The following is a 26,584-nucleotide window of genomic DNA, read 5'->3' on the forward strand; positions in this document are numbered from 1 at the left end:
AGCAGAAGCAAAAAACCTGTAGTCATTCAAGAAGCAGTTGCCGTCAGTGTTAGAAGTGTTTGGGGATTGTAGGTTCCAATTGAAGTATGAGCTGGATGGGCCAAACTGCATCCCTCATCTGTACTTGGCTTTATAATCCTGTCCCTTTTAGTCCCATCCTTAAACTATTTTTTCCTCCTGAAAAGTGTCAGGAGATTACATAATTGTAGACATCACAGCAAAGCCTGATCCTGTCCTCACCAAACATCCCCATATGCACACACATCACTGTGTAGCAGTAACAGTACTAGTTCATCCTCACAGACTAAAAACTCTCAGCAAACTTCAAAATTCTATGCAAAGCGTGGTACCATTCAAACTGGGCAGCATCCTTAGGTCATTGGAGCAGATGATCATTTAAACCAAAAGAAGCAAATACTGGATATTTATTTCAAACTCCAGAATTCATCCCAGTATGACAAAAATACTTCAGTGAATCAATATACTCTGAAGATTTACAGATACCAGTTGCAGGTTTTAAGGTTACTGTACTATAATAAAATTGGCTTTCACTGTTGGTGACCTGGGGTCTTGTATTTCTAGAGACACTGCTATCTCCAACAGATCACACCAGTTTAAACAGAGACCAAGTCTGTGAGCTGCGAATTTGAACTAAATTCTTGCCCAACTGTGCCCATGGTGAAAATGGAGACACTGCAGTCAAGGTAACATCTTCAGGTATCATTCTATGTCACCAAGTGTCTTATGAGAAGGTGGGGAGGATTCATTTGCAAACTGGGCTACTAAGCCAGTTGTGGGTCCTGGTAGCTGGCCCTGCAAGTATATATGAACAGGGAACTGCATCAGAAATCAGTATATACACCCTCTACAAGTTCAAGGCCACAACTCGCATCCATATTTTGTGGTGTTCAACAACCAAACATGCAACTTCCCAGTGCAAGTTGCATCAGTGGTTTCATAAGATCCCACCAATGGCCTGGGACTTGACCATAGAACCTCCACACTGCAGCCAACACTTGGCTAATGCATTTACATTCACATTACAGATAAAGCAATTAAATGGTGGGGGTGGCGGGTGGGAAATCAACTCCCAAATCTTGTCCATCAAACACACCCCACCACCCCATTTTTGAATCCTTCAGAATAAAAACCCATTGGTTACACACTATTTCCTTCAAAATGAGTAATAATGAAATGTGATCATTGTAAATTATGGCCAACTCAGACACTCGGCAAACAGGAGGGAACACGTATTAAGTTGGTTAACCTCATTCCCACCCACACACACTTCGTGTGCAATATCAGCAACACAGGAGTCGTCGATGCAGTTTCAATGAAGAGTAGTATGCTGCTGAGGTTAAAGGTTTACAGTGTGTGACTGGTACTAACCTGAACAAGTTTACAGCAGGAATACTGAAGGGCTCAAAATGCTTACAGGTCCCTTGAATAGAGCCCACTATTCCTTCAGGACCGTCGATCATCTTCCAAGTGCAACAAACCCCACTCTGTTAATCAAGTATTTTAAAAATAGAAACAAAGAACTTGCATTTATATAGCTGCTGAATAACGGCCAGTTAGTAAAGGCAGCGTGTAATAGAGCCACACAGACCAGAAGGTCCTAAATTCAATTCCCAGTCTGTGCCAAGGTAACTGATCACAGATTGGGTCAGTTGGTAGCATGCTCACCTCAGGGTCAGGAGTTTGTGGGTTCAAATGCCACGACAACCTTGAAAACATTAACCTTGACTGACACTTCAGTGCAGTACTGAGTGCTGCATTGTCAGACAGAGGTGCCTTCATTCCAATGGGACATTAAACCAAGGCCTTGACTGCTTCCTCTAGCAGATGTAAACAATCACATAGCACTATCCGAATTAGATCAGGGAATTCTCCTGGTGGTCCTGGCTAACAGTCCTTCAACCAACATCTCTAAAACTAGGTAAATTCAGCCAGGTTCCTATCCAGTGATCTCTGTTGCCTATGGATACCAAGTGGAAACAAGATTGTATAAACAGTGCGCCGTCCCCCTCCAGTCGATAGCACGCCACTGTCTCGTACCACTCACTGGCTACTTGAACCAGTTCCCAGAGGGAAATCGGTATCCATGGAACTGTACCCAAGCAGGAGGCAATGCAATCAGAAGGGAGAACATTAAAAGGGGGGGGGGTGAGGGGGAGAGGAAGGCAGGGAAAAAAAACCTTAAAAAAAATTGTTTTAGAATCACTCGTGCACCAAAGCTCTCCAAGTTAAAATGTAGTTGACTTTAAAAACGAGAATGCAATGTTATTTGTATATGTGCCATCTGTAATTAATATTACTATCAACAAATTCATTGGTCTAGTCTGAAGAGGGTTTTATTTTAAATGCAAGAAAAGGCAATACTGTAAAACACAAAGTACATATTTACCAAAAGTAGGAAGAATTTTTATTTAATTTTGCACTGGTAAAATTGAGTAATCTATATCTCAGTAAGTTGCCAGCACAACTCAACTCAATCATCCTGACTGAATTATCATTATTCTATGCAGCCAAGCTCATTTATTCTGGTCTTTGACAGATTGCTGTGTTTGACTCATTTCTATATTGCATAGCTCATTACCATAATCTTGCTTTTTTATTTTGAAAACTGAATCGAATATGTATGCCTCACTTCCCATTACCACCAGTCAAGCAGAGCAGCACTCTCACTACTAAGACAAGTGTTTCATGTTCATTCTTTACCAAGGATCAATCTGAACAATCCGGTCTTGGGCATTAGAAAACAGCCAGTTGGGTTGATCTTCAAGAATTCTTTGCTGCCTTTCGCTAGTCCAGCTGCCGCTTTTTATTTTTATAATACTTCCATCTGTGTCCATGAAGTGACTGATGTTAACCTAGCTGGCATGGGGAGGATAATACTTCCCGCTTGGCCTCAAGTCAGATCTGACACAGAATCTCAGTTCTGCTGTGTCACAGCTTGGTAGCATTCTTGCCCAAGTGGAAAGCTCAGGGTTCAAGCCACACGCAAGAATTTTAGTATGCAAGCTAGGTTGCCTCAGTGCAGTACTGAGGGAGTTCTGTATGGTCAGGAGCTGCTCTGTTTCAGACGAGACATAACACTAAAAAAGTCCCGTTTGTCTGTTTAGGTAGACAGGAAAAATCCCATTGCAGTATGCAAATAAGAGCAGGGCATTCTCCTGGTGTCTTGGCCAACATATCTCCCTCACCAGTACCAATTAAAAAGTAGATTACTTATTTATTTAGTTTGATTTTTGTGGGATCTTACTGTGCATACTTATGCATTTGCCTACATGAAAACAATGACTATGGTTTCCCTGGCCTTCTAGTAGTCACTCTTTCGGATCATTACTGTTTAACAAAATTACAGTGTCCCACTGGTGATAAATCTGTAGCAACCAGCACTTTACCCTACTGATGTGAGTATTTAAGCTAAGTAATGTCTGAATCAGCCTGAAGGCCAACAAATCAACAGATTAATTAACTGGTTGAGAGAAAGAAAACGTGCCACCATTAATTTCATTCAATAAATTTACTGATCTAATGATGAAATATAAAGTGTAAAATAGAGAAACAACAGGTGAATGAAAAAGAACCAAGAGAAAACATGAAAGTTAGGTAGAAAGAGAAACAATGGAAAAAGAAAAAGCATCAATGTTAAATCAATCACAACCAGTCATACATACACTGTGGAATTAGGCCCAAAGAATCACAATCACTAATTGTCTTTAATACACTGCCTCAACTGCATACAAGACAGTGGTTCCAAAATTTGCCACAATGCAACCAACCTCTGATGTGCAAACTGAAATGCCAAGACCTCAGGGTTGATTTCCTTCCAGTCCCTGATTCTAACACATATTGATGTCAGCCAGTATAAGACAGCTCCAGTAATCCACCCTCAAGATCGCAAAACACTGAGCCTAGAGTAGAGCAACAGGTTTCAGTACTGTTAAGGTGTATCTGACGACGTGACACTACCCATTCCCATCGCCAAATCCCCCACCATCAACATCCTGGAGGTCACCATTGACCAGAAACTTAACTGGACCACCCACATAAATACTGTGGCAACAAGAGCAGGTCAGAGGCTGGGTATTCTGGAGCAAGTGTCACACCTCCTGACTCCCCAAAGCCTTTCCACCATCTACAAGGCACAAGTAAGGAGTGTGAAGCAATACTCTCCACTTGCCTGGATGAGTGCAGCTCCAATAACACTCAAGAAGCTCGACACCAGCCAGGACAAACCAGCCCACTTGATTGGCACCCCATCCACCACCTTAAACATTCACTCCCTCCACCACCGGCGTACCATGGCTGCAGTGTGTACCATCTACAAGATGCACTGCAGCAACTCACCAAGGCTTCTTCGGCAGCACCTCCCAAACCCGCAACCTCTACCACCTAGAAGGACAAGGGCAGCAGGCACATGGGGACACCATCACCTCCAAGTTCCCCTCCAAGTCACACACCATCCTGACTTGAAAGTATATCGCCGTTCCTTCATTGTCGCTGGGTCAAAATCCAGGAACTCCCTCCCTCACAGCAGTGTGGGAGTACCTTCACCATAGGGACTGCAGCGGTTCAAGAAAGTGGCTCACCACCGCCACCTTCTCAAGGGCAATTAGGGATGGGCAATAAATGCTGGCCTTGCCAGTGACGCCCACATCCCATGAATGAATAATACCCACGAGACTCTCCCCCACCCACCTCCTGTACAAAGCACTCCCCTAGGTTTTGTACAGTATACAAGATAATGCCAGTTGCAAATGTGCAAAGGCAAAACATTTCTGTTGCACTTTGAAGTGAAGCTATATTATAAGGAGCTGTGCAGACGGACAATGTGTGAAGTGCACTGGGTTGCAGAAGCAGCCAACTACAGTCAATTTGAAAAGAAGAAATTACTTCCCTACGGAGAGGGATGAGGGGGCGGGAGAGATGGGGAAAACGCCACTCTGGACCTCGCTTTGCAATTGGCTCAAGAGTAATATTGACAGATTGTCTGCTACTTTCTTGGCTAGAGGGGGAAAATAAGCTTGTTCACTAAAACATAGCACTGCTATTTATGGCCAAAGAGCACTTTCAACATATTTCTAATTACTATGCCTGCAATAAGAACCAAATCGATATGGAATATATTGCTGTGCTTAGTTTTATTTTTGAAAATTGAATGTATTTGGATTTCAATCTGCTGATCAGCAGCCAAGTTCATAAAGTTGAAATACAGCAGCAGCAGAAATAGAAAGTCTTTACTTCAAGCCCATATTGGCAACATTTCCCAAATTAAGTGTCTCTAAAGTGAAACAAAATCCACATTTTTTGCTGAGGTCACTTACTTTTAAGAGTACAACTGAATCCAATAAAACAGTGTTGATCACTTCGCTGCAACAATGGACCTTTCACAACTGGTATTGCCGCAAAAGCAAGAGTGAATCATAGAATGGTTACAGCACGGAAAGTGACCATTCGGCCCGTCGAGCCCATGCCGGCTCTCTGCAAGAGCACCTCAGCTAGTCCCACTCACCCGACCTTTCCCCATAGCCCTGCAAATATTTTTTCTTTCAGGTACTTATCCAACTCCCTTTTGAAAGCCATGATTGAGTCTGCCTCAACCACTCTTTCAGGCAGTGCATTCCAGATCCTAGCCACCCGCTGTGTAAAAAAGTTTTTTTGTCGCCTTTGGTTCTTTTGCCAAGTGCCTTAAATCTGTGTCCTCTGGTTCTCGACCCTTCCGCCAGTGGGAACAGTTTCTCTCTATCTACTCTGTCCAGACCCCTCATGATTTTGAGCACCTCTCAATCTCTGCTCTAAGGAGAACAACCCCAGCTTCTCCAGTCTATCCATGTAACTGAAGTTCCTCATTCCTGGAATAATTTTCGTAAATCTTTTCTGCACCTTCTCTAGGAAGGATGTGAAGGCCTTAAAGTGCGGTGTCCGGAATTGGACACAATACTCCAGTTGAGGCCGAACCAGTGTTATATAAAGATTCATCATCATTTCCATGCTTTTGTACTCCATACTTCTATTCATGAAGCCCAGGATCCTTAAAACTTTACAATAGCAAAATACTGCAGATGCTGGAAATCTGAAATAACAGAAAATGTTGGAAATACTCAGCAGGTCAAGCAGCATCCGTGGAGAGAGAAACAAAGCTAACGTTTCAGGTCTGGGACCCTTCTTCAGAACTGGGAATAGCTACAGATGTAACAGATTTTAAGCAGGTACAGAGACAGGGAGAGGGCGGGGGGAGGGGAGGGTGTGAAGGAACAGCCTGTGCTAGAGTGCAAGGCAGGAGTGGTTAAATGTTGCAAATGAGGATCGCAGAATCATACAGCCTGAGGGGTTATGGTCTGAAATTGTTGAACTGTATGTTGAGTCCAGAAGGCTGTAAAGTGCCTAATCGAAAGATGAGGTGCTGCTCCTTGAGCTTCCGTTGAGCTTCATTGGAACAGTGTAAGAGGCCGAGGACAGAGAGATCAGAGTGGGAGTGAAGCTGAGAATTCAAGTGACAGGCGGCCGGAAGCTCGGGGTTGCCCTTACAGACTGAACGGGGGTGTTCCGCAAAGCGGTCGCCCAATCTGCGTTGGTCTCCCCAAATATAGAGGAGACCACATAGTGAGCAGCGAATACAGTATACTAAATTGCAAGCAGTACAAGTAAATCGCTGTTTCACCTGGAAGGGGTGTTTGGGGCCCTGGACAGTGGGAAGCGAGGAAGTAAAAGGGCAGGTGTTGCATCTCCTGCGCGTGCACGGGAAGGTGCTGGGCGAAGGGCTGTTGGGGGTGATGGAGGAGTGGACCAAGGTGTCGCGGAGGGAGCGGTCCTCCCCTTTCAGCATTCCAAAGGGTCCACTCCTTCCGCGACCCCGAGCTTCCAGTCGCCTGTCACTTGAATTCTCCGCTTCACTCCCACTCTGATCTCTCTGTCCTCGGCCTCTTACACTGTTCCAGTGAAGCTCAACGTAAGCTCGAAGAACAGCACCTCATCTTTCGATTGGGCACTTTGCAGCCTGCCGGACTCAACATTGAGTTCAACAATTTCAGGTAATTATCCCTGCCCCCATTTTTCATGCAGTATGATTTTTGCCATTCCCATTTGCAACATTTTATCTTTCCTGCCTCTTACAAAAGTACAGGGTGTTCTTTCTATATCTTCCTCCCCTCCTAACCCGCCCCCCCCCACCCCCGTCTCTGCACCTGCTTAATATCTGTTACATCTCCAGCCTTTTCCAGTTCCGATGAAGGGTCCCAGACCTGAAATGTTAACTCTGTTTCTCTCTCCACGGATGCTGCCTGGCCTGCTGAGTATTTCCAGCATTTTCTGTTTTCCATCAGCCTGTATGTTCTCTTGAAGTCTATCACTATCCTCCTCACTGTTCACTACTTCCAAGGTTTGTGTCACCAGCAAATTTTGAAATTGTGCCCTGTACACACACATCCAAGTTATTAGTATCGATCAAGAAAAGCAGTGGTCCTAGAACCAACCCCTGGGGAACACCTTCCTCCAATCCAAAAAACAACCATTCACCACTACTCTCAGTTTCCTGTCACTTAGCCAATTGCATATCCTTGCTGCCACTGCCCCTTTTATTCCATGGGCTTCAACTTTGCTGACAAAGTGTGGCACTTTGTCGAACGCCTTTTGGAAATCCACGTACATCATGTCAACCGCACTGCCCTCGTCAACCCTCTCTGTTACCTCATCAAAAAACTCGATCAATTTGGTTGAACACAATTTGCCTTTAACAATCCTTAATTAATCCATACTTGTCCAAACAACCACTCAAAAGACAAAACAACAGTAAATGCTGCAAATCACACACAACAGATTCAATTGCAAGAACATGGCAGCTGTACCAATGTTGGGACAATGAATCTCAACTGCACTTCTACCTCAACCACCGGTGCATTACCAAAAACATTTTAAGAGCAAGATCATTGGGAAGCCCTGGTTTCACTGCCAGCTCACCTCTCTACTGAACATGGGAAAAGGAGAAATATGCACACATGTACTCAAGTGAATGTAGAGCACACTTTGTCAGGCTTAGCTTTGTGAAAGAGTTGGAGACAATCAGCTCCATATAATCTCTAGAAAATAAATGATGCAACCAAAAGGTAATCAATTTTGTTTTATACTTATAAGGAAGAAAGAAACAAGTGTGAAAAGTGGGGTTGGCGCTGACTGCCAATGTACTGAAGTTGGTGAAATGCAAAATAAAGCAAGACCATCTCCTGGGGGTGATCTAACTTGTCACGATGCATCTTCAACCGTAGTTACTTTTTTAGTACCAGTACACTGAAAATGTTGGCACAGTACCAAATCATACACACAGCAAAACTTCAGCACAAGAAACCCAAGTTCAAATTGTACTCTCGTCTGACGTTTGTACTCGAGCTTCCCTTAGGATTGAGCCAGTTTGCCGGCCTTAAGTTGTGCTGCTTCATTCTGGAAGCTCTTGCAACTTTCCAACAAACCTCCTGGAGAGTTGGCTGGCCGGCTACAATATCCATAAAATGGACTACACCAACCCGCAAGCCAATGCTCGTGTGGATGTGAGGAGCTAATGAGTTAAGAAAATGGAGTGAGGGGGCAGCAAGGAAAGAAATAGAATTGGTTTGAGTGGCCATATTAAGATGCTTATATTAAATCATAACTCAATACATATGCAAGATTTCTTTAGTGAGAATGACTTGTTCTTCAAAACGTGGATATTTACAAGAGCTAAACATCAGCAAATTGAAATCCTATTCTGCTTTCACCAGACTGAAATCACCATTTGTAAATCAAATTATAGCCTGCTACTTTAAATGAGTAATGTAGTGACAATTTCCCAAATTATGGTAAACTATTAAATGCTGTGGTTATTTGGTTAACACAAATATCAACTGTGCACTTATCTCACTAATTCTGTGCTGTTTTTGTTAAAAGTAGATAGAGCACTTGCTTTGTCATGGAATAATAATGCTCCACTGTTTTTCAAGAGATGTCAAAAGTTATGGCAATTTGTCCCCATTTACAAAAGTGATGGTCTTCTTCAAAATGGTGAACTGAAGGTTCCCAAACTTTGTACCTGATGCAAGTTAAATACTTGCAGTAATCCCTAAATCCATTGAATTTTTTGCAGAGAAGCAAAAAGCATCTTGCAACTCAAATTAAATTTCAATACAGCTAGTTGAAACTGGGAAAAAAAAGGGAACAAAAGTACAGTGCAAGAACCCAGTGTAGGAAAAGCAGGGCAATAAAGGAAAATTGGCAATAATGCAAAGAATGAGTGCTTTATAAAATATACAATATTTTTTCATCAAATTCCTTTAATACCCAACCGCAGGTTCAATGTCTCAGCACTCCCTACCGCGTACTTCCAATCATCCACAGCATTGAGACCACCCTGGTCAAAGATACCGATGAGATCCAGTTTGTTATTCCTCCTCATCCTCCACCATCTTCAATCCACTGACTCTGCTTTGTCGTACTCTTCCGTGCAACAACGCCCTCATGGATCCACTCCTGCCTGCCCAAATGTACTCACTGAAACTTCCCTGCCCATGCCTGCAATCACCTGGTCAGCTTCCACGTGACATCTAATGCAAGGCTATCAAAGGATATGGAGCAAAGGTGGGTAAATGAAGTTGAGGTGCAAATTAGCCATGGTCTAATTGAATGGTGGAGCAGGCTCCTGTTCCTCATCTACCATTCGATCATTATTGAATGGATGACAATCCAATATATCAAAGCCTAGATGTGTTGACATTTCCAAGAGCTCCACATCAGCAAAATTAAAGTCACCCTAATCCACTTTCACTTTGTGCCTCAACTTTCAACTCCATCAAACACTCCAGCTGACCCGGTCCACCAGAGATCATCATCTTCCACCTCAAGCCAGCACACACCCTACCTCCCTCCCAGAACTACTGAAAACCTCAGCAACATGATCACCTCAAGAATCAATTTCTTCTCTTCTATTCTTCTTAGCCTCGCTCCCCGCTCCAAACAGTTCAGATAATCCAGAACTCCACAGCCAAATCTTGTGTCACATTAAATCCTGCATGCATAAGGCCATATACTCACCACACACACACACACTAGCTGTGCCCCACTGAATGCATTTCAAGATGTTTGCCCTTATTTTCAAAACCCTCCAAGACCTCAACCCATCCTACTGAAACCCTTATACGTGCCTTTATCACCTCCAGAGTCAGATATTCACTCCTTGCTTGCCTCTAATTCTACACCCTGCATAAAATCCAAGTTGTCCAAGACAAACAGACGTACCCTGTCCCACACTAATTTTCACTCACCAGTCACCCCTGTCCCCACAGTCTACACTGGCATCCCATCACTATTAAGCCCAGTCTATAAATCCCTCTATGTCCTTGCCCCACCGTATCTCTGAAATCTCCTCCAGCTCTATACTGCTACCAAGCACTTGGCTCCTCTTACTGGGCTTCTGTATAATTCCCCTCACTTTGCCCACCACTAGGTCAATAGCTGTCTCCATTCTATTTGCCAGAACACCAGTCCTAAAACTTTCCACCCCTCTCTCCACCTATTGAAAACTTCCTCAAACACAAAATTTTGACAGAGTTTTGTTTTCTCCCTCCTAATTGCTCACTTACTGGCTCAGCCTGCATTTTCTTTTTGCCTATTTGTGAAGTGCCTTTGGATGTTTCTTTACTTTAAAAAGTAGCTATATAAAGGCAAATTGCTGCTGTTAAGCAATAAGCTTTTACTACATGTCCCAATCTCATGCCAAGGCCCCTTCCCATTCTTCTGACTGCACTACTGCTTGTCCCTTGTCCCCTCTTGCCAACCATCAGAAGCAAATCTTTTAGCCATCTTGTCCTTCGCCTCTGGAATTCTCTTCCAAAACTACTACCGCGTGTCCATAAAAGGCTCCCTAACAACTTATTCCTTACACAGCACCTTCAGTATCTTTAAATTTTTTCACTTTCTAAATCGGTGTCAACCTTTCTGCCTTGTAAATCATTCAGACATTGTTTTATATGACAAGCAAGATAGAAGTGCAAGTTTTTGATTTCACCCCCTTTATTTTGAGATTGTACAATTTACCTATTTTAATCACAGATCACAGAATCACAGAAACCCCACAGTGCAGATAGAGGCCATTTCGGCCCATCGAGCCTGCACCGACACATATCCCACCCTATCCCCGTAACCCCACGTATTTAATCCCAACACTAAGGGTCAATTTATCATAGCCAATCAACCTAACCCGCACATCTTTGGACTGTGGGAGGAAACCGGAGCACCCGGAGGAAACCCACGCAAACACGGGGAGAATGTGCAAACTCCACACAGACAGTCACCTGAGGCCGGATTTAAGTGAACTTAAAACCTAATTACATTTTGGAAAATTTGAGGGTTTTCCGATTACTTCCGTTAATGAAAGATAACAGAGAGAGATCTGATGTTAACAATGACACGGAAGGATCTACTGTACACTGTTACCTCAGAGATGATCTCCATTTCCTACTGAGAATCACTTCATAATCCTAAGAAATTTCTGGTATTCCTGCCAAATGTTACTCATAACTTCACACTGCACTGAGCTACCACCTGTTAGTGCTGCTTATTTAATGCAACATAAGGCACAACATGAATACACATAAATCTTGTGTACACGTGCGTGATTGCACGTGCGCATGGGAAAGAAAGACAAATCCATTTTTTGTGTGCATCCTTTTGTGCATCTATGATTCTACCGGCAAGATAAAGGAGCCAGATAGCAATGCAAATACAGAAAGTTGGCTCATGGACAATGGTCTCTCGGAACCCAAATCAAATGAGTGCGATGAGCCTCAATTTCAATGCAGTAAAGATGCAGAGAAGAGCGAGAACACACAGGGCATCATATACGGAACATCGGGAGGTGCAAAGGGGCATGGAGCATTCATAAAATACAGACAAGAGGAATATCCACACATCCTCTGGTGCGCCAAGCAAATATTTTTCTTAGAATTTAAAACTGCTCTAACCAACTACCTTACCTGTTCCAGTAAAAATTGCTCAGTTAACTGTCAATTCTACATCTGCCCTGATTGAAAAAGAATCATCCAGACCCGTCTGCAGCTTTTCTGCACCTTCAAAGAGAGATCAGTATATCATGATTGTATTTCCAGTACAAACTGAATTCAAATCAATGACGCGAATTTTTGATTCTCTCCAATGACCGCCCCACCCCTTCCACCTCCAAAGCAACCTTCAGGCTCTTCTGCCAGTTGCCCTGTGTAGGTGCACTGTTCACCCGTGAAAGTTTCCCTACACTAGCCAATCACAGTGTATTGAATGTTGAATGTTTTGAAGTGACCTTAAGGTTGGGGAAACATAGCTATTTGAAGAAACCCTACAGAAAGTTAAAGCAGCACATTGCAACCACTTCACTTTCAAAATGAATGACTGATCAAAAGCGACAAGAATTAACCAGCCTCTTGCAAGAAAAAAATTCTGCATGCACAAGTGCCCCACACGTAAACAGACATGACTTAATCCCCAGATCATATGTTTAACGAGTTGCTAGAGACCTATTGCATTGGTTATTTTCATGAAACACTAACGTTATTGTACTCATTTCGTGGATGAGCTGTTAATTACAGTATTTGGCAAGCAGTACTTAGGGCTATTTTGGCAACAAGCAGAACTATGCTAGTCTTTGTAAAAAAGTTCATTGAAAATCCTGCTACAGAGTTTCCTTCCTTTTGATCATCCCTGGTCCTCAGTTTGCTCCCTAATTAGTGTTATCTGAAGCCTGTGCGAGGTAAGTAAAGCATCCCCTTCCAGAGAACGAAGCAACGACCTCAGAAACAAAGGGTCTCCTTATTCCTGCTGCTAATTACTGACTGCCATTCGACTGCTACAACATTTGCCTCCTGACCCCAGTACAAATAGCTTTCAAAACAAAATGATGATGAATGTGCTGCCATTTTGCATTGCTTCAGCAGTGGGTCACGACTACACTCAGTACAGTACTAGCTTTCCTGAAAAGGAAAGACAGCAATCCGTCTGCGCAAAGCTGAAGAGTCAGTAACTTCATTTTTGCTTTCTACTGAAATCAGAAACGCAGCTAAGTCACCCACATTTTTTGACAAGAACCATGTCAGTGTATCCTTGCTTTTCAGAACCAGTACTCAGTTTGTCCACATATTTTCCTGCACTGTGAATAGCAATCCAGTAAACGGGAGCATCAAGGTACTTTTATGGAGCAGCTCAATTAACTTTGAGTTCTGGGAGCACCAAGTTAAAATGGCCTCCCCACGTGGTTCTCCCATTTGTAAATTTAAGTCCGCCGTAGGTCTCCTGTAGACCCATTGGCCGTGGATGTTCTTCTGATTACCTGCAGAACGTCTTGTCCACACATGGGGAGTTCTCGTCTGTGCAGGTCCACGTCTGTGCAGGTCCAGAGTCACATGGGTAATGTGATGAGTGTCCTTTCAGCTTGATTATACAACTGTAGTTATACCAGTGGTGCAAAAAGAATCCACTTCAAAGGCTGCCCATTAACAATACTGACACTGAGTTGGTCCTGTGCTTCTGCATGGCAGCACGTGATGCTATGTTGTGTTGAAACACCAAGCACGTCGACATGAAACCAGACCACAGGAGATAGCTGATCAGATGGCAGAACACAAGAACCGTAAAATCAGGTGCAAGCACTGCCATCTGTTCTAAAGGGGTTAGGTCATTTACTTTGAGGAGCACTGTTGAATAAAAAGTTCTGACCTGAGCAGGAAGTAGTTGAACTAGGAAGATTCCAAATTCAATTGTACTGAACTACCTAAACTCAACCACTTACTGTGAATCAGTGGTTTACAACGCCAAGAGAGTTTGAAACAAGGGCAAGGTTGATTTGATATTTTGTACATCACCTACTCCTGCCAGTGTCCTCGTCAGTTATACATGTCTCAGAAATTACAGTGTGTGCAGCTGGTCTGTTAGTTGGAATGATAGAAAGGATGCAATAATCATCCTGCGCCTTAGGACTAGGGAGGAGAGAGAGAGAGAGAGAAAGAAAAAGAGAATAAAGGGGAGAGAATAAGAGATGCTGAGAAACTATTTGGAGTAATTTGATTTGTTCCCATCTGCTTTCTTTTATTGGTAGAATTTGCTGACTTTTCATTCTCTATTTCCTCATTTTGATTCATACATTCCCAACTTCTCAGCTGTGATTTGTTTCTGTTTTTACTATTTTATGAATATAAAATTTGAGCCACTGAAATTCATATTTTATATACAATAGCAAGTTGTGACACAGGAGAAATGACATAGTGGGCAAAACACAGACTATGCTGAACCTTTTCATACGTATACCAGCAAATGTTGCACAGTGCTACTCAGATGATGTTGCAGGATAGACTTCACTACACTGGCCAGAGTAATTTTGTTCAGCAGAATGTTTAGATGCTCATATTCCGCTTCTCAACCTGCCTAAGAGCGAGGGAAATTTCCAACAGATTATTGGAACAGCTGCTTGTAGTCAGCGCTTCCTCCACTTAGCAGCAATTTTCATCAAAACTCTCATTTTAAATAGTGCCGTGAGCTGATCACTTGCTGACTGAATGACCAGTTATTATAGTAACCAATGTTAGGCAGCTGTGCGTGACAACACATGGCATTTTAATAATACGCTATTGATTAAAGCTGGGTTTCTCGCCAATTCTCTTAGCCTTGGTGCAAATTTCTGCTAGATTCTGTCTCCTTTCTTCTTTACAGTTTATACCTTGTTTTCAAGTATGCAAGTCTTTCTTTCCCTCTTGCATTATATCTGGGACTTTCTCCGCTGTACATCTCTCCCACATACTCTTTGTAAAAATAATTTCTTAAAAACAGTTTCAGTCTTCAAAAATATTCCACAGTTACTGCTTTACCTTGTTTTGAACTCTTCAGGAAAAACACTCAATTGCTATTACTGCCTGCCTTTCCTCAGGCTTCTATTTGTACTGCACAGATTGGCTGCAGAAAATCATAGATACATGCTGGGAGTTTTTAAAACCACAATCTTTGCCCAGACTGTAGACTATAGCTTGCTGGGAATGAAAGGCACTTGGAGTTGGAGTTGCAGTTGTTTGTTGCCTCTTCAGCTGGCAGAACGATAGCTCTGGGAAGACCACAAACCCAAGCTTCAACGGAGAACATTCGTGGACAGATTTAAAAAGCAGCAAAGGTCATCAGGTGGGCGAGTTTGATAACTTTGTGAATGTATGATTTTGGTCTTTATTAATAAAGTTAGAAATCTTATTTCCACTACTGTATTTCATAACTCAAGACTGCAAAATGATGGCCAAAAGCATTTTGAAATATATTTACAGCAATTTGGTTAGCACATTTTTTTTTTTTTTAATTGGTAACTTAACAGATTGCCATTTTTTTTGATTATTAGTATTTTTGAACTGGTGATTGATGGTTTTCATTCCTTCTTTCTACTTGTCCATTAATTATGTTCTCTACTTTTTGAGTTGTGATTTGGTGTTTTATAACTGAAATTTAAGTCAGTCAATCAGCTGCAAGAAATTTGCTCAGATACAGCGGGGAAGCATGTCAAAATTAAAGCTCAACAAAAGACATTCCATAATCTAATGCGCATCATTTCACGTACAGTGGAAAGAAAACTTCAAAGTGATAGTATCTATTTAACATAAGCTGCTTTGCACAGATGGCTCACAGCCTTGCATTACTGAACATATAATTTCCCAGTGGCTGAAGAGTCCTTTTTCCTTTCAATCAGAACAAAGGATAGTCATGAACACAAAGTAATTCTACTTTTATTGGTTAAAAAGCAGTATAATCTGCTCAACTAGTATAAAAGAAAAAATAAACCCACCTATCAATCTTAAAGCTCCCCATGACATTTTTTTTTAATGTTTGGAAGCAGAAGAGACTCTTATAAATTGCCCAGGAGCTCCAACAGGGGGAAAGAGCAGGAGAGTGGGACGAATTGGATAGCGCCAAGAGCCAGCACAGACATGATGGGCCGAATAGCCTCCTTCTGTGTTGTATGTGACGTAAGAAAACTACGAGGCACTTGGTCAGAGTATTAAACAAGGCTTTAAATCGACTGTTTCACAACATGGAAGTCTAGTTATCCTTCACTAGTTCCTGTTTACAAAGTGTCCCTGAGCAAGCTGGGCCTGTGCCTGAGTATTTATACTCTCCCTGGACACCGCCACCAGCAGGCCGCCCAGTATATTTCATAAGTCCTTTCTACATGAATGGCATGATTTATGTCATCCTTCCCGCCTGAAAGATTGGAAGTCCGGCGGCTTCTTTTTACCGAACTAGTCGGACTAAGAATAGACGCAGCCATTTGGATCTCAGTCGGTGGCCGGAAGGCATGTCTCCTCGGACTGTGTTTTGGTCCCTGGGTCGCTTAGTTCATACCAGCAGGCTGGCAGAGTCCGTGTTGCCTTGATCGACCCGAAGGGGACTGGGGAGATTATGGCTCCGGGTGCGGACCCCCACAGGCGCAGAGCTGGCTTCACCCTGCCCAGTAGTCGGTGACTGACCGGCGTCCTGGCTCCAGGTGGCCATCCCACGGGGAGCACTCTGTTCCCCGGGTTGATCCGGCGGAATAGCTGGCAGATCCCTTGACTTCCCGGGTAGGGCGTCATCCTCAGAGGAGCGCAGGGTATCAGCATCATTGATACAGGTCCCACCATCGATTGGGTCCGTGGGACCGGTTGGGCAAAGAGCCAGATCCCGGAGTGACACTGCGGATTCCCGGCCATCAGGGTACCGCAAGTATGTGTACGTGGGATTGACATCCATCAGTTCCACTTAGTCGACGAGGGGATCACTCTTAGAGGATCGGACGAATCTTCGGAGCAGCACGGGGCCAGGAGTTGCCAACCATGATGGTAGGGACGTCCCATGAGTGGAGCAACGCTGGAACCCGAAGGATCATTCATGAGGAGTAGCGTTGGTGGATGTAGAAAGAAGAGAATTGGAATGCAATGCGTCAGGGAGCACAGTTTCCCACTGCTGGTCTGATAGGTTGTGTGACCTCAGTGCAAGACAAACAGCGTTCCAAATGATAGCATTGTATCTCTCAACCTGTCCGCTTCCAATAGGATGATACGGTGTTGTTCTACTTGTGGCGATTCCCCGTTGGGAAAGATAACTTTTGAGTTCGCTTGACATGAAGGAGGGACCCCGATCAGAGTGGATGAAATTGGCCGTACCACAAAGGGAAAAGACCTGATCAAGGCATTTGATCACTGTGGAAGTAAGCATATTGGGACAGGGGAAAGCAAAGGGAAAGCGTGAATATTCATCCACCATAGTAAGCAAGTAGGTGTTTTGCGTCGAGGAAGGCAGTGGCCCTTTAAAGTCAATGCTGAGTCGCTGCATAGGCTGTGTAGCGTGTATGAGCGAGCCATCCGACGGACGGAAGAATTGCCGTTTTAATTCCGCGCAAATTCTACAAGTGGAGCATGTTTTTCTCACGTCTTCCGTAGAAAATGGGAGATTTTTTAGATTGCACAAAGTGTAACATACAGGTAACGCCAGGATGGCATAAGTCAGTATGAAGATCCGCAAGAGTCGAAGTTGACATGGAAGAGCAGAATGCACGCGCGAGGGTATCCAGGGCCACATTCTCTTTGCTGGGTCGATAATGTATGGTGTAGGCTAATTCCATCCTCCAGAGCTATATTTTGTTATTCTTGATCTTAGTGCGTTTCCGGTTATCCAGCATAAAGGCCATGGAGCGCTGATCGGTTATAAGCGTGAAATAGCGACGAACGAGAAAATGACTCCATTTACGTACTGCTTCGATGATAGCCGTAGCCTCCTTCTTAACAGGAGGATAATGGAGCTCGCTACCCTGCAAAGTTCTGGACAAAAATGCAACGGGTTGACCACCTTGATTCAAGGTAGCCGAGATCGCCACATCCGATGCATCGCACTCGACCAGGAAAGGGAGATTTTCAATCGATGGAACGAAGCGTGGCTTTTTCCAGTTGTTGCTCGAGGAGGTCGAAAGCTGAAATAGCCGTTGCCTTCAACGGAAATGACTTCGCGTGAAGCGGGGCTGGATCTCGTCGGAAAAGTGGGGTATCCACTTCGCATAATTGGCGAACATGCTGAGGGCCCGACGAAGAGAGCCGAGATTTGTAGGAGGAGGGAGCTCCTGAAGCGGACGAAGTCGCTCTGGATCCGGTATGATGACACCATTGCCCACCCAGTAGCCAAGGATGTTGACTGATGATACTGATTTCACAGATTTGGACTCATTTAAGGTTAAGTTGCGACAACGGAGAACGTCAAAAATTTCTGGAGGTTGGCATCATGCTCCTTCTGGTCATGACCAGAGGTGATATTATCCAGATGTGGAAAAGTGTCCGTAAGTTCTCCTGTTTGACTAGGCTATCCAGTGCCTGTTGAAAGACGGCCACCCCATTGGTGACCCCAAATGGAAGGCGATAAAACTGGTAAAGCCGACCATTGGCCTCAAAGGCCATATACTTTTTGTCAGAGTTCTTTAACTGTACTTGATGGTATGCGCTCTTAAGTCAAAAGTTGAAAATACCTTGTAGTTGGCATGGTTATTGACCATGTCATCGATGCATGGTAGTGAGTAGGCATCCAGGTCGGTATACTGGCTAATAGTTTGCGAGTAATCGATGCAAAGACGTTTCTTGTGTTGCTTCAGAGGATGTTTAACCACGATGACTTGAGCCCGCCAGGAAGATGAACATGGCTTAATGATACCGTCAGCTAGAAGGCGAGAGATCTCTGCCTTGATAAAGGATTGATCATCTTGGCTGAAACATCGTGATTTAGTGACTATGGGCTTACATCGGGGGGAAAGATTGGCAAACAAGGAGGGCTCGTCGAGCAAAGCCGCCGCAAGCGCACAAAACGGTACTTTGGAAATAGTAAGCTCGGTTTTGACCCTGCAAACTCAAAAGTGAGTCTTTTGTGTTGTTTCTGGAAATCCTGTCCTAGGAGCACATCACTGCATAGGTTTTTGAGCACCCCGAGCCGGGTGGAGGAATAAGTGCGGCCATTGAGAATAAGGTCGACAAGACAAAAGCCGGAAGAGTTGGTGGTCAGTGTCGTCAGAGCCATTGCAATTTCCCTGTCTGAGGGGTAAATACGCAGTTTTAACTTACCGACAGCTTGCTCACTGATGAAGCTGTCAGAGCTGCATGAGTCAATTAGTGCACTCAAAATGTGTCCATTTACCAAAACCTTTGTGGCCGCATGGGACAGGCTTTGGGGAAAAACAGCTGTGATGGGAGGAGGAGCAGTTTTACCCTCGACAGTTGTAACCTTAGTAGTGGCTCTTGGGGGAGGAGCAGTTTTATAGATCGCAGCTGTAACCTTAGTCGTGGCTCTTGGGGGAGGAGCAGTTTTATAGATAGCAGCTGCAAAACTAACTGGGGCTCTTGACTGACATACCTTAGAAATGTGACCTTTCTTACTGCAATGACTGCAGGTTGCGTTACGAGCAGGACAAAATTTCCTACAGTGGAATGCACCTCCACAGAAGAAACACTTCCTTCCAGATTGCCAAGATGCCGCTAGGGCAGGGTCGTCATCAGCGAGGGCTTCTAGGGTAGGGTCGTCATCGGCTAGGATAGAGTCGTCATCAGTGAGGGCTTCCGCCCGAGGCCCATTAGAGGAGTCACCAAAACTGACAGCAGCAGTCCGTGCACGCGGTAAAAAATAGGCATCTGCATTTTTTTTTGCTAAATCCAGAGAACATGCCTGGTCATAGGCAGCTTGTAACTTGAGGGTTTTATTCTCCAACAGACGCTGGCATATGAAAGGAGATGCAATTCCATTAATAAAGGAATCACGAATTAACTCTTCCTGGTACTGCTCAGCTGAGACAGCTTTGAGATTACAATCCTTGCTGAGCCTGCGAAGCTTTTGAAGGAATTCGTCAAGTGATAGCCCGGGTTGTTGTCGAGTTGTGGCCAGTAGATGCCGAGCAAAAATTTTGTTTGGGGCCTTAACATATAGTTGCTGTAGTATATGGATAGCAGAGTCATAGTCTACACAGTCTTCGATACAGTCAAACACATGAGGGGATACATAATTGGCAAGTATCTCTAACTTATCAGGAACATTCTCACCACACACCCTGAGGAAATTGCTGAAGGTACGATACCAGTGTTTCCATACCTTAGCCGTTGTAAGTGAATTCGGGTCCAGGTCAAGACGGGCGGGTCGGAGTAGTTTCTCCATGATGGATTGATTACTACCTCTGGTTCCCTTCTACCGTTTGAGTCGTAGCCGTCTGTTCCCAAAACCACACAGAGCATGGAGCAGCACACAGTCAATTAAATTGACATTGAGAAAACTACTAGGCACTTGGTCAGAGTATCAAAGAAGGTTGTAATCGACTGTTTCACAACATGGGGGTCTAGTTATCCTTCACCAGTTCCTGTTTACAAAATGTCCCTGAGCAAGCTGAGCCCATGCCCGAGTATTTACACTCTCCCTGAACACCGCCACCAGCAGGCCGCCCAGTATATTTCATAAGTCCTTTCTACATGAATGGCACGATTTGTGTCAGTATGGTTCCATGATTCTATAATTGTGGATACCGGGCGTGGGAGTTAGCTACACTGGGGTCAGCCCTGCCTGGACCACTGGCAGCAGTCCTGGGCTTTGACAACACTCAGGTGGTGAGGGTGCTGTGGTTTAACAGCATGGTGGGGGGAACCATTGGTCTGGCATCACTGTAGAGATAAAGAATTCTGGAGACTCCTTGCATGAAGCCCAGGTAAAAATGTCATGAGCTTGCAGATCCAAGATCACCTTGGGTCTGCACCAGTTTGAAAATTTACACTCTTAACCCGGTTTTCAAAGAATACACCCCATTAAAACTGGTGTAAATCCTATAATTCCCACACCAACCAATATCGTGACCTCTTTAAATAACACAAGCAATTTCTAAGCAGTTCTTTGCTATGGACAGACAGCCACTGAAATTCATTTTGCACAGGCTCTTAACAGCCACTGCAGGGAGATTTCCATTCCATCAGTCTGTGTTGAATTCAAATCTAATTCCGAGAGATGAACGAGGAGTTCACTAACCTACTGCGCCATTCAGTATCCTATTATTATTTTAAAATTACCTTACAGGAGATGACAATTTTCTTCTATATACACACTGTGCATTTCCTGGATATTCACAACCCTGTGTCTATTACACCAATATTTCAACACAACTTAAATAATAATACTCTTGAAAAGTGAAGGCAATTTTATGGGAAACCGGTTATGAACAGGAATAGAGTGTGTCTGTAAAAGACTAGGACAGGTCACTAATGTGTACTGCAATAAACTTAGCAAATTTCCAAACATTATGACATTACTTTATACACAGTTGTACATCACAGTCTTCCAGCCTACGAGGGGCACCAATATTTCAACTATTGGTTTACAGGTTTCCCATGAGATAGAAGAAAAACAATTGGGCATCAATAAAACAAAACGGGCAATAAACAGATCACTATCACGTCAGTATCACTTGGTGATTCCAAACATCTTCACAATAAATGATGCAATTTTACACACCACAGAAAATATACATCGCTTTTCCCATTGTTAAGACATAAATCCTTGGCGTGGACTCTATCTACGGTTCTGACAGCTGTGATTGGACAATGTAAACAGCAATAGTGGGGGAAGAAACAAGAACAAACATCTTTTATCTGTTGGTAAGCTTACAGCTGTTCACTGAACTGTGAGATCTGCAGTTACATCAGTGTCTGCATTTCAGGTTGGATGGGTTAACACTTAACTCATTCATTGCTGATGATGCAGCCCCACAATCCCGGAGGGAGTTTCCCATTCACCCACAAAAGTTTACCGGGAGGTGGCAAGTGGTAGCGTCACACAAATTCCCTGCACTGAAGTCAATTTTGTGCTCATCCAGGTAGAGCATGTTGGTGCTGGGAATGGAATATTTTACATTTTGATGAACAGTATCCAGATTCCCTCATCAGGTATTACATGGTTAGCTGCAAAATAAAAGGTGCTTCCAAGCCAGCTCCCCCCGACAGTACAGCGAGATTGCAGAGTGTGCCGCTGAACTGCTGGTCTCGGCTCCGAGCTGATGTCAGTTGGAATGGTAGTAAGGATGCTATAAATCAGCCTCAGTGCCTTTGGGCTATGGAGGAGAAAGAGAATAAAGGAAAGAGAGAGAGAGAGAGAGAGAGAGGGGGAGGGAGGGAGGGAGGGAGGGGAGGGAGGGGAGGGGAGGGAGGTGGGGGTAGAACAAGAAACAAAGCAGCGACAGGCACGCCATACTTCCCATTGATGCTAACTAAACAGTCTTCTTCTCTCATATGGTTGTAGCAAAGTAAATCCAAAGTCAATATCCAAGTCAGATATTCAGGACAAAGCTTCCAGTCTAACAGCATGGCTATCTTGTAGGTTGCCTGCGAATTTCCTGAGGGCAGTGCTCAATGAGGTGCTCCAGGGTCTGATTAGGAGCTCCACAGTTGCATGATGGGGATGCTTTAATCATCCATCTATGGAGAAGGTAGCAGCATCTACCATGACCGGTTCTGAGGCAGTTGATGGTTGTCCACAGTTTGGTGAGGAAGGTTTGATCCTTCAGGTTGTACTGTGGGACCCTCTATAAGGAATCCATTTCATATGTCACAGTTCTTCCAAGCATTTCGCCATCAGTCATCAAGGCTGAGGGGGGGATCACTGAAGGGCTTCGGCGACGGTCCGAAATGGCCTTCTAAATTTAAGAGTTGGTGGTAGGTTGTTCAAGCCGGCCTGGATCGGCATGTTTTTGCTGGTTTAGCGGTTGTATTCCCTAGAAACTGCATATTCGTGGCATAGGTGTGGTTGCGCAAAGTTTGCAAGCACGGGCAGACAAGGTGTTGGCGTCGATAAAAGCGGTGATAATTCTCATACTAGAATTCAGCTGGACATCAACAGAATTGACGTGTGGACTTGACAGCCATGCTGGAGAGCAGTACTCCGCTGTGGAGTACACCAGGGCGAGTGCTTCCGCACAGAGGATTTGAGCGCCTGCTCCCCATGTGGATCCGGCAAGTTTCTGGATCAAGTTGACACTGCTCTTTAGTTTCTTGCCAAGGTTCTGGAGATGCTGTCTATACGACAGGATGCGATCGAAAGTGACTCCAAAATACGAGGGTTTTTTGGCATGGTTTACTTAACAGTGGAACCATACCTCACCAGAGTCCACACCCTCATGGAGAGGAGGGGACTGAACAAAGAAAGAAAAAGCTCCCTCTACTCTCCCCCCAACAATGTCACCATTTCCAACCTCAAAAGCACCCTTACAGTACCATTGTGACAGTTTTCCATTTCATACATCAGCCATCCTGTAATCTGAGTGAGTTGTCAATTTAGTACTAATTGGTGCTAAATTAACACTGTGGACCCATGCCTACAAACAGCCGAATTAAATTTCAGGAACTGATTTCACATGAGTTTTAGAGCTAGCGAAGATTTTCGTTCTCTCAGTGTGGGCTGAGTTCCAAGTCTAGTCGGGAGAGGCCACCATCAAACCAATGAACTTTAGATATAATTTTAAAATGTTGCCTATTTTAGCCATAATTGTCCAGTGAAAGTGACCCTAATGAACGCAGTTCAATGAACAGCACTCAACAATGTGGCAAGTAAAGCCCCGACAATAGCATGTTCAGAACCAGACAACACAACAACCACCAGCATTCTCCAACACAATTAATCGTCTTCATACAGATTACAAGGATCTTCATTCCAGGTTGAAATCTGGCTCAAGTGAGTCCACTTGCAACTTGCCAGCCCTGGTGAGATTAAGTCACTTACATCCTCCGTACTTCGCTAATCGAGTTACTTTCCAGGTCTGAATACTTAGCTGCTTCTTTCTGTTCCAGCTCCTTTTAACCAGGCATCTGGCAAGCAGCACAACAGAATCAAGAATACAAGAACAAGTGAATCCAGCATTTCCCAGATCACTTCAGTGACTGTTTTCTAAAGGCTTATGACAAAAATGGCCAGTTGCTCCTTGGATTCAAACCAGTGACCAAAATCAAATCACTAAGCAGCACCAAATCACGAATGCAAATTTTGAACAAGCATAGATGCCAGAATCCTGGCTGATTTGTTCATTTCCTAGCAGAGCATGGAGGTCAACTGTAGGACATATGTCCCATTACTGCCTTGGCTGCAATCAGTGACCTCGGATTTTCCTGCTCCATCATATCATATGGATTTTTTTTAAATACTGCTGCCCTGGAAGCCCGGAAGTCAGTTACTCCTCAATGTATGGCCACTTTGGTGGCATTATTAATGGAAACAGCAGTCACCGTGATCACAGACCAGCCCAGGAACCACCAGACCCCAAAAAGCAGGCTGTAAGCGGAGAAACCTGTATCCCCAGTGGTTAGCTTAGTGTAATGTGGTACCACTGTTCAGGATCAGCTCACAGACTGGCCTGAAATCGTAATCCCTGCTGTTTTTCGTGAACCCACTCTGGGGTGCCCTGTTGGCGATCTCAAAATAAGTTTAATCAAAATTCACCTGAAGCTGGTACCATATATTCTTGTGTAAAATGGGACGTATCCTGCATTCTTTCACCACAGACGACAGCAATGAGATAAGCAACGCAACACACAAAGAATAAAACCACCAAGTCAAAAGTGGTAATCAAAGAGAAGGCTTTAACTCTTCGAAGAATGAGAAAGACTATACCCAGATAGGCAAGGTGACACATTCTTCCTTATTCTCTCAAATAGCAATTCCCCTCGAGTCAGGCACAAACCTTACACTTTCAACTTCTCACTACCACCTCCATTTTCTTCCCTCTTCTGAAGGCGTGGTTCCAGAGTACCCTTCAGTACTTTGTCCATGGCCACGTTCTATATACAAAACCATTAAAAGGAGCATCAATAGGCTATTACACCATAGGTGACATCACAACTGATCCTAATCTGGTCTATGTACGTACACTTTCCAAAGTATTGATTAACCATCAGGAGCAGGAAACCTAGCAAATTTTCCAGCCCTGAAGGTTTGAGGCCAGTCATAACGCCCTGCCTCCACCAACTGAGATCAGCTAACTCAGCATAGACAAAAAAAGACTTGCATTTATACAGCACCTTTCATGACCTGAGGAGATCCCAAAGTACTTTACAGCCAATAAAGTACTTTCGAAGTGTAGTCACTGTTGTAATGTTGTCTACAAGGGTCTGAACCTGGGGCATTCCTGGTCTGTATAGCTCAGTTACAGAATATTTTCCCACTAAGCCATTGGGTGAAATACTTAACATTTTTATAATTCAAGTGTCAACAGAAAATGTCATAAACATCACTGACTGGGAAAGAATCAGAATGAATTTGGAAACTGGGAATTGGCACTGACTGACCCAATGAGTCAGCCAGAGCTGAACCAACTGAAATAGTCCTTGACGGTTGGTAAGTAACAACTGGGAGAACATGGCGCTGCTATCTCAAAATAAATTAAACTAAAACTTCATAACATGTGAAAACGCAGACAATGAAGCAAAATAATGACAGTGACTTTTTCTTGAGGATGGACAACAGCCAAACTGTTGCTGAGGCCAGGCGAAAAATAACCAATGGGAAAACTTAGATAAGATCTTGCATATAATTGGGCTGAGGAAGATCACTTACCTTGGTAACAACAAATGATGTGACAAAAACATCCTGAGACAGCAATTTCTATTTGTACATGGACTAAAGACCCAGTTTAAAGTTCTGATGTATATTCCTTATGAAATACTATACTCCTTACAAAATAGGTTGTTGAAACTTCAAAAGGTTCACAGCAAGACCAGCATAAATTTAGACTACAGAGAAAATACAGCTTACAGTATCAGCGCAAAGCAGTTACACTTTGAATCAACTTTGAAGTTATAGTGTAAATCCTGCATCGGGGAGCAACCGGACTCCGGAGCCAAGCAAAGTGAGGCCCCCGGAGCAGAGTCTCAGTCTGCTTTGCTCCACAGGTCAGGATCGGACTCTAGATTGACGTGACAGTATTTCACAATGATGCAAAGAAACAAACACTACCATTACAGTACAAATGCAGTCTTGATCAACTCACTACTACACCCATCACATTTCCCAGTATGTCTCTTCTCTCCCTTACTTAAATCTTTTAAAATAAAGACCATTATTTCTGACTATGCTGGTGCTCCAAGTAGAGTAGCGAAGAAGTGGGAAGAGAAACGTTAATTTATGTTATAATACTGTCCAGTCACAAGTTCCACTGCAACAGCCAAATAACAAAAGGAGTTAAAGGACCATTCCACTAAGAAATAAGTTTCCATGAGGCTACTGAATTGAACAGCTTTTGACAAGGCAGTCTATAGGAAAGGAGCTGATTAATCGCTCAGCTACTTAGTCAGGACTTACATTTATTTGCAACCCCAGCAATGAACTTGAATTTTCACAATTATTGAATTGTGGAGAAGAAATAGATGGGAGACTGGATTTCGAGCAGACTGCAGGTCACAAAACAGCTCACAAAATAGATCAAAAACATAAGAACATAAGAAATAAGAGTAGGCCATACTGCCCCTCGAGCCTGCTCCGCCATTCAATAAGATAATGACTGATCATCAAC

At 43.7% G+C, this 26,584-nt stretch overlaps 1 protein-coding gene across 7 annotated transcripts in view; it reads right to left on the reverse strand.

The window, feature by feature from the left end:
• Nucleotides 1-26,584, reverse strand: part of imp3 (IMP U3 small nucleolar ribonucleoprotein 3) — a 326,220-nt gene that overhangs the window by 244,177 nt on the left and 55,459 nt on the right. Inside the window, exon 2 of one of the 7 annotated variants that reach the window (XM_085982182.1) lies at nucleotides 24,763-24,854. The exons of the other annotated variants lie outside the window; for them this stretch is intronic. Coding sequence (XP_085838308.1) covers nucleotides 24,763-24,845 — 83 coding nt within the window. The 5' untranslated portion in view covers nucleotides 24,846-24,854. The remainder of the gene's footprint in view (nucleotides 1-24,762; nucleotides 24,855-26,584) is intronic. 7 annotated transcript variants of the gene reach the window in all.

This window comes from Somniosus microcephalus, chromosome 3, assembly GCF_052327205.1.
Source record: "Somniosus microcephalus isolate GS21.2 chromosome 3, FLI_Smic_1.0, whole genome shotgun sequence".
Taxonomy (NCBI): domain Eukaryota; kingdom Metazoa; phylum Chordata; class Chondrichthyes; order Squaliformes; family Somniosidae; genus Somniosus; species Somniosus microcephalus.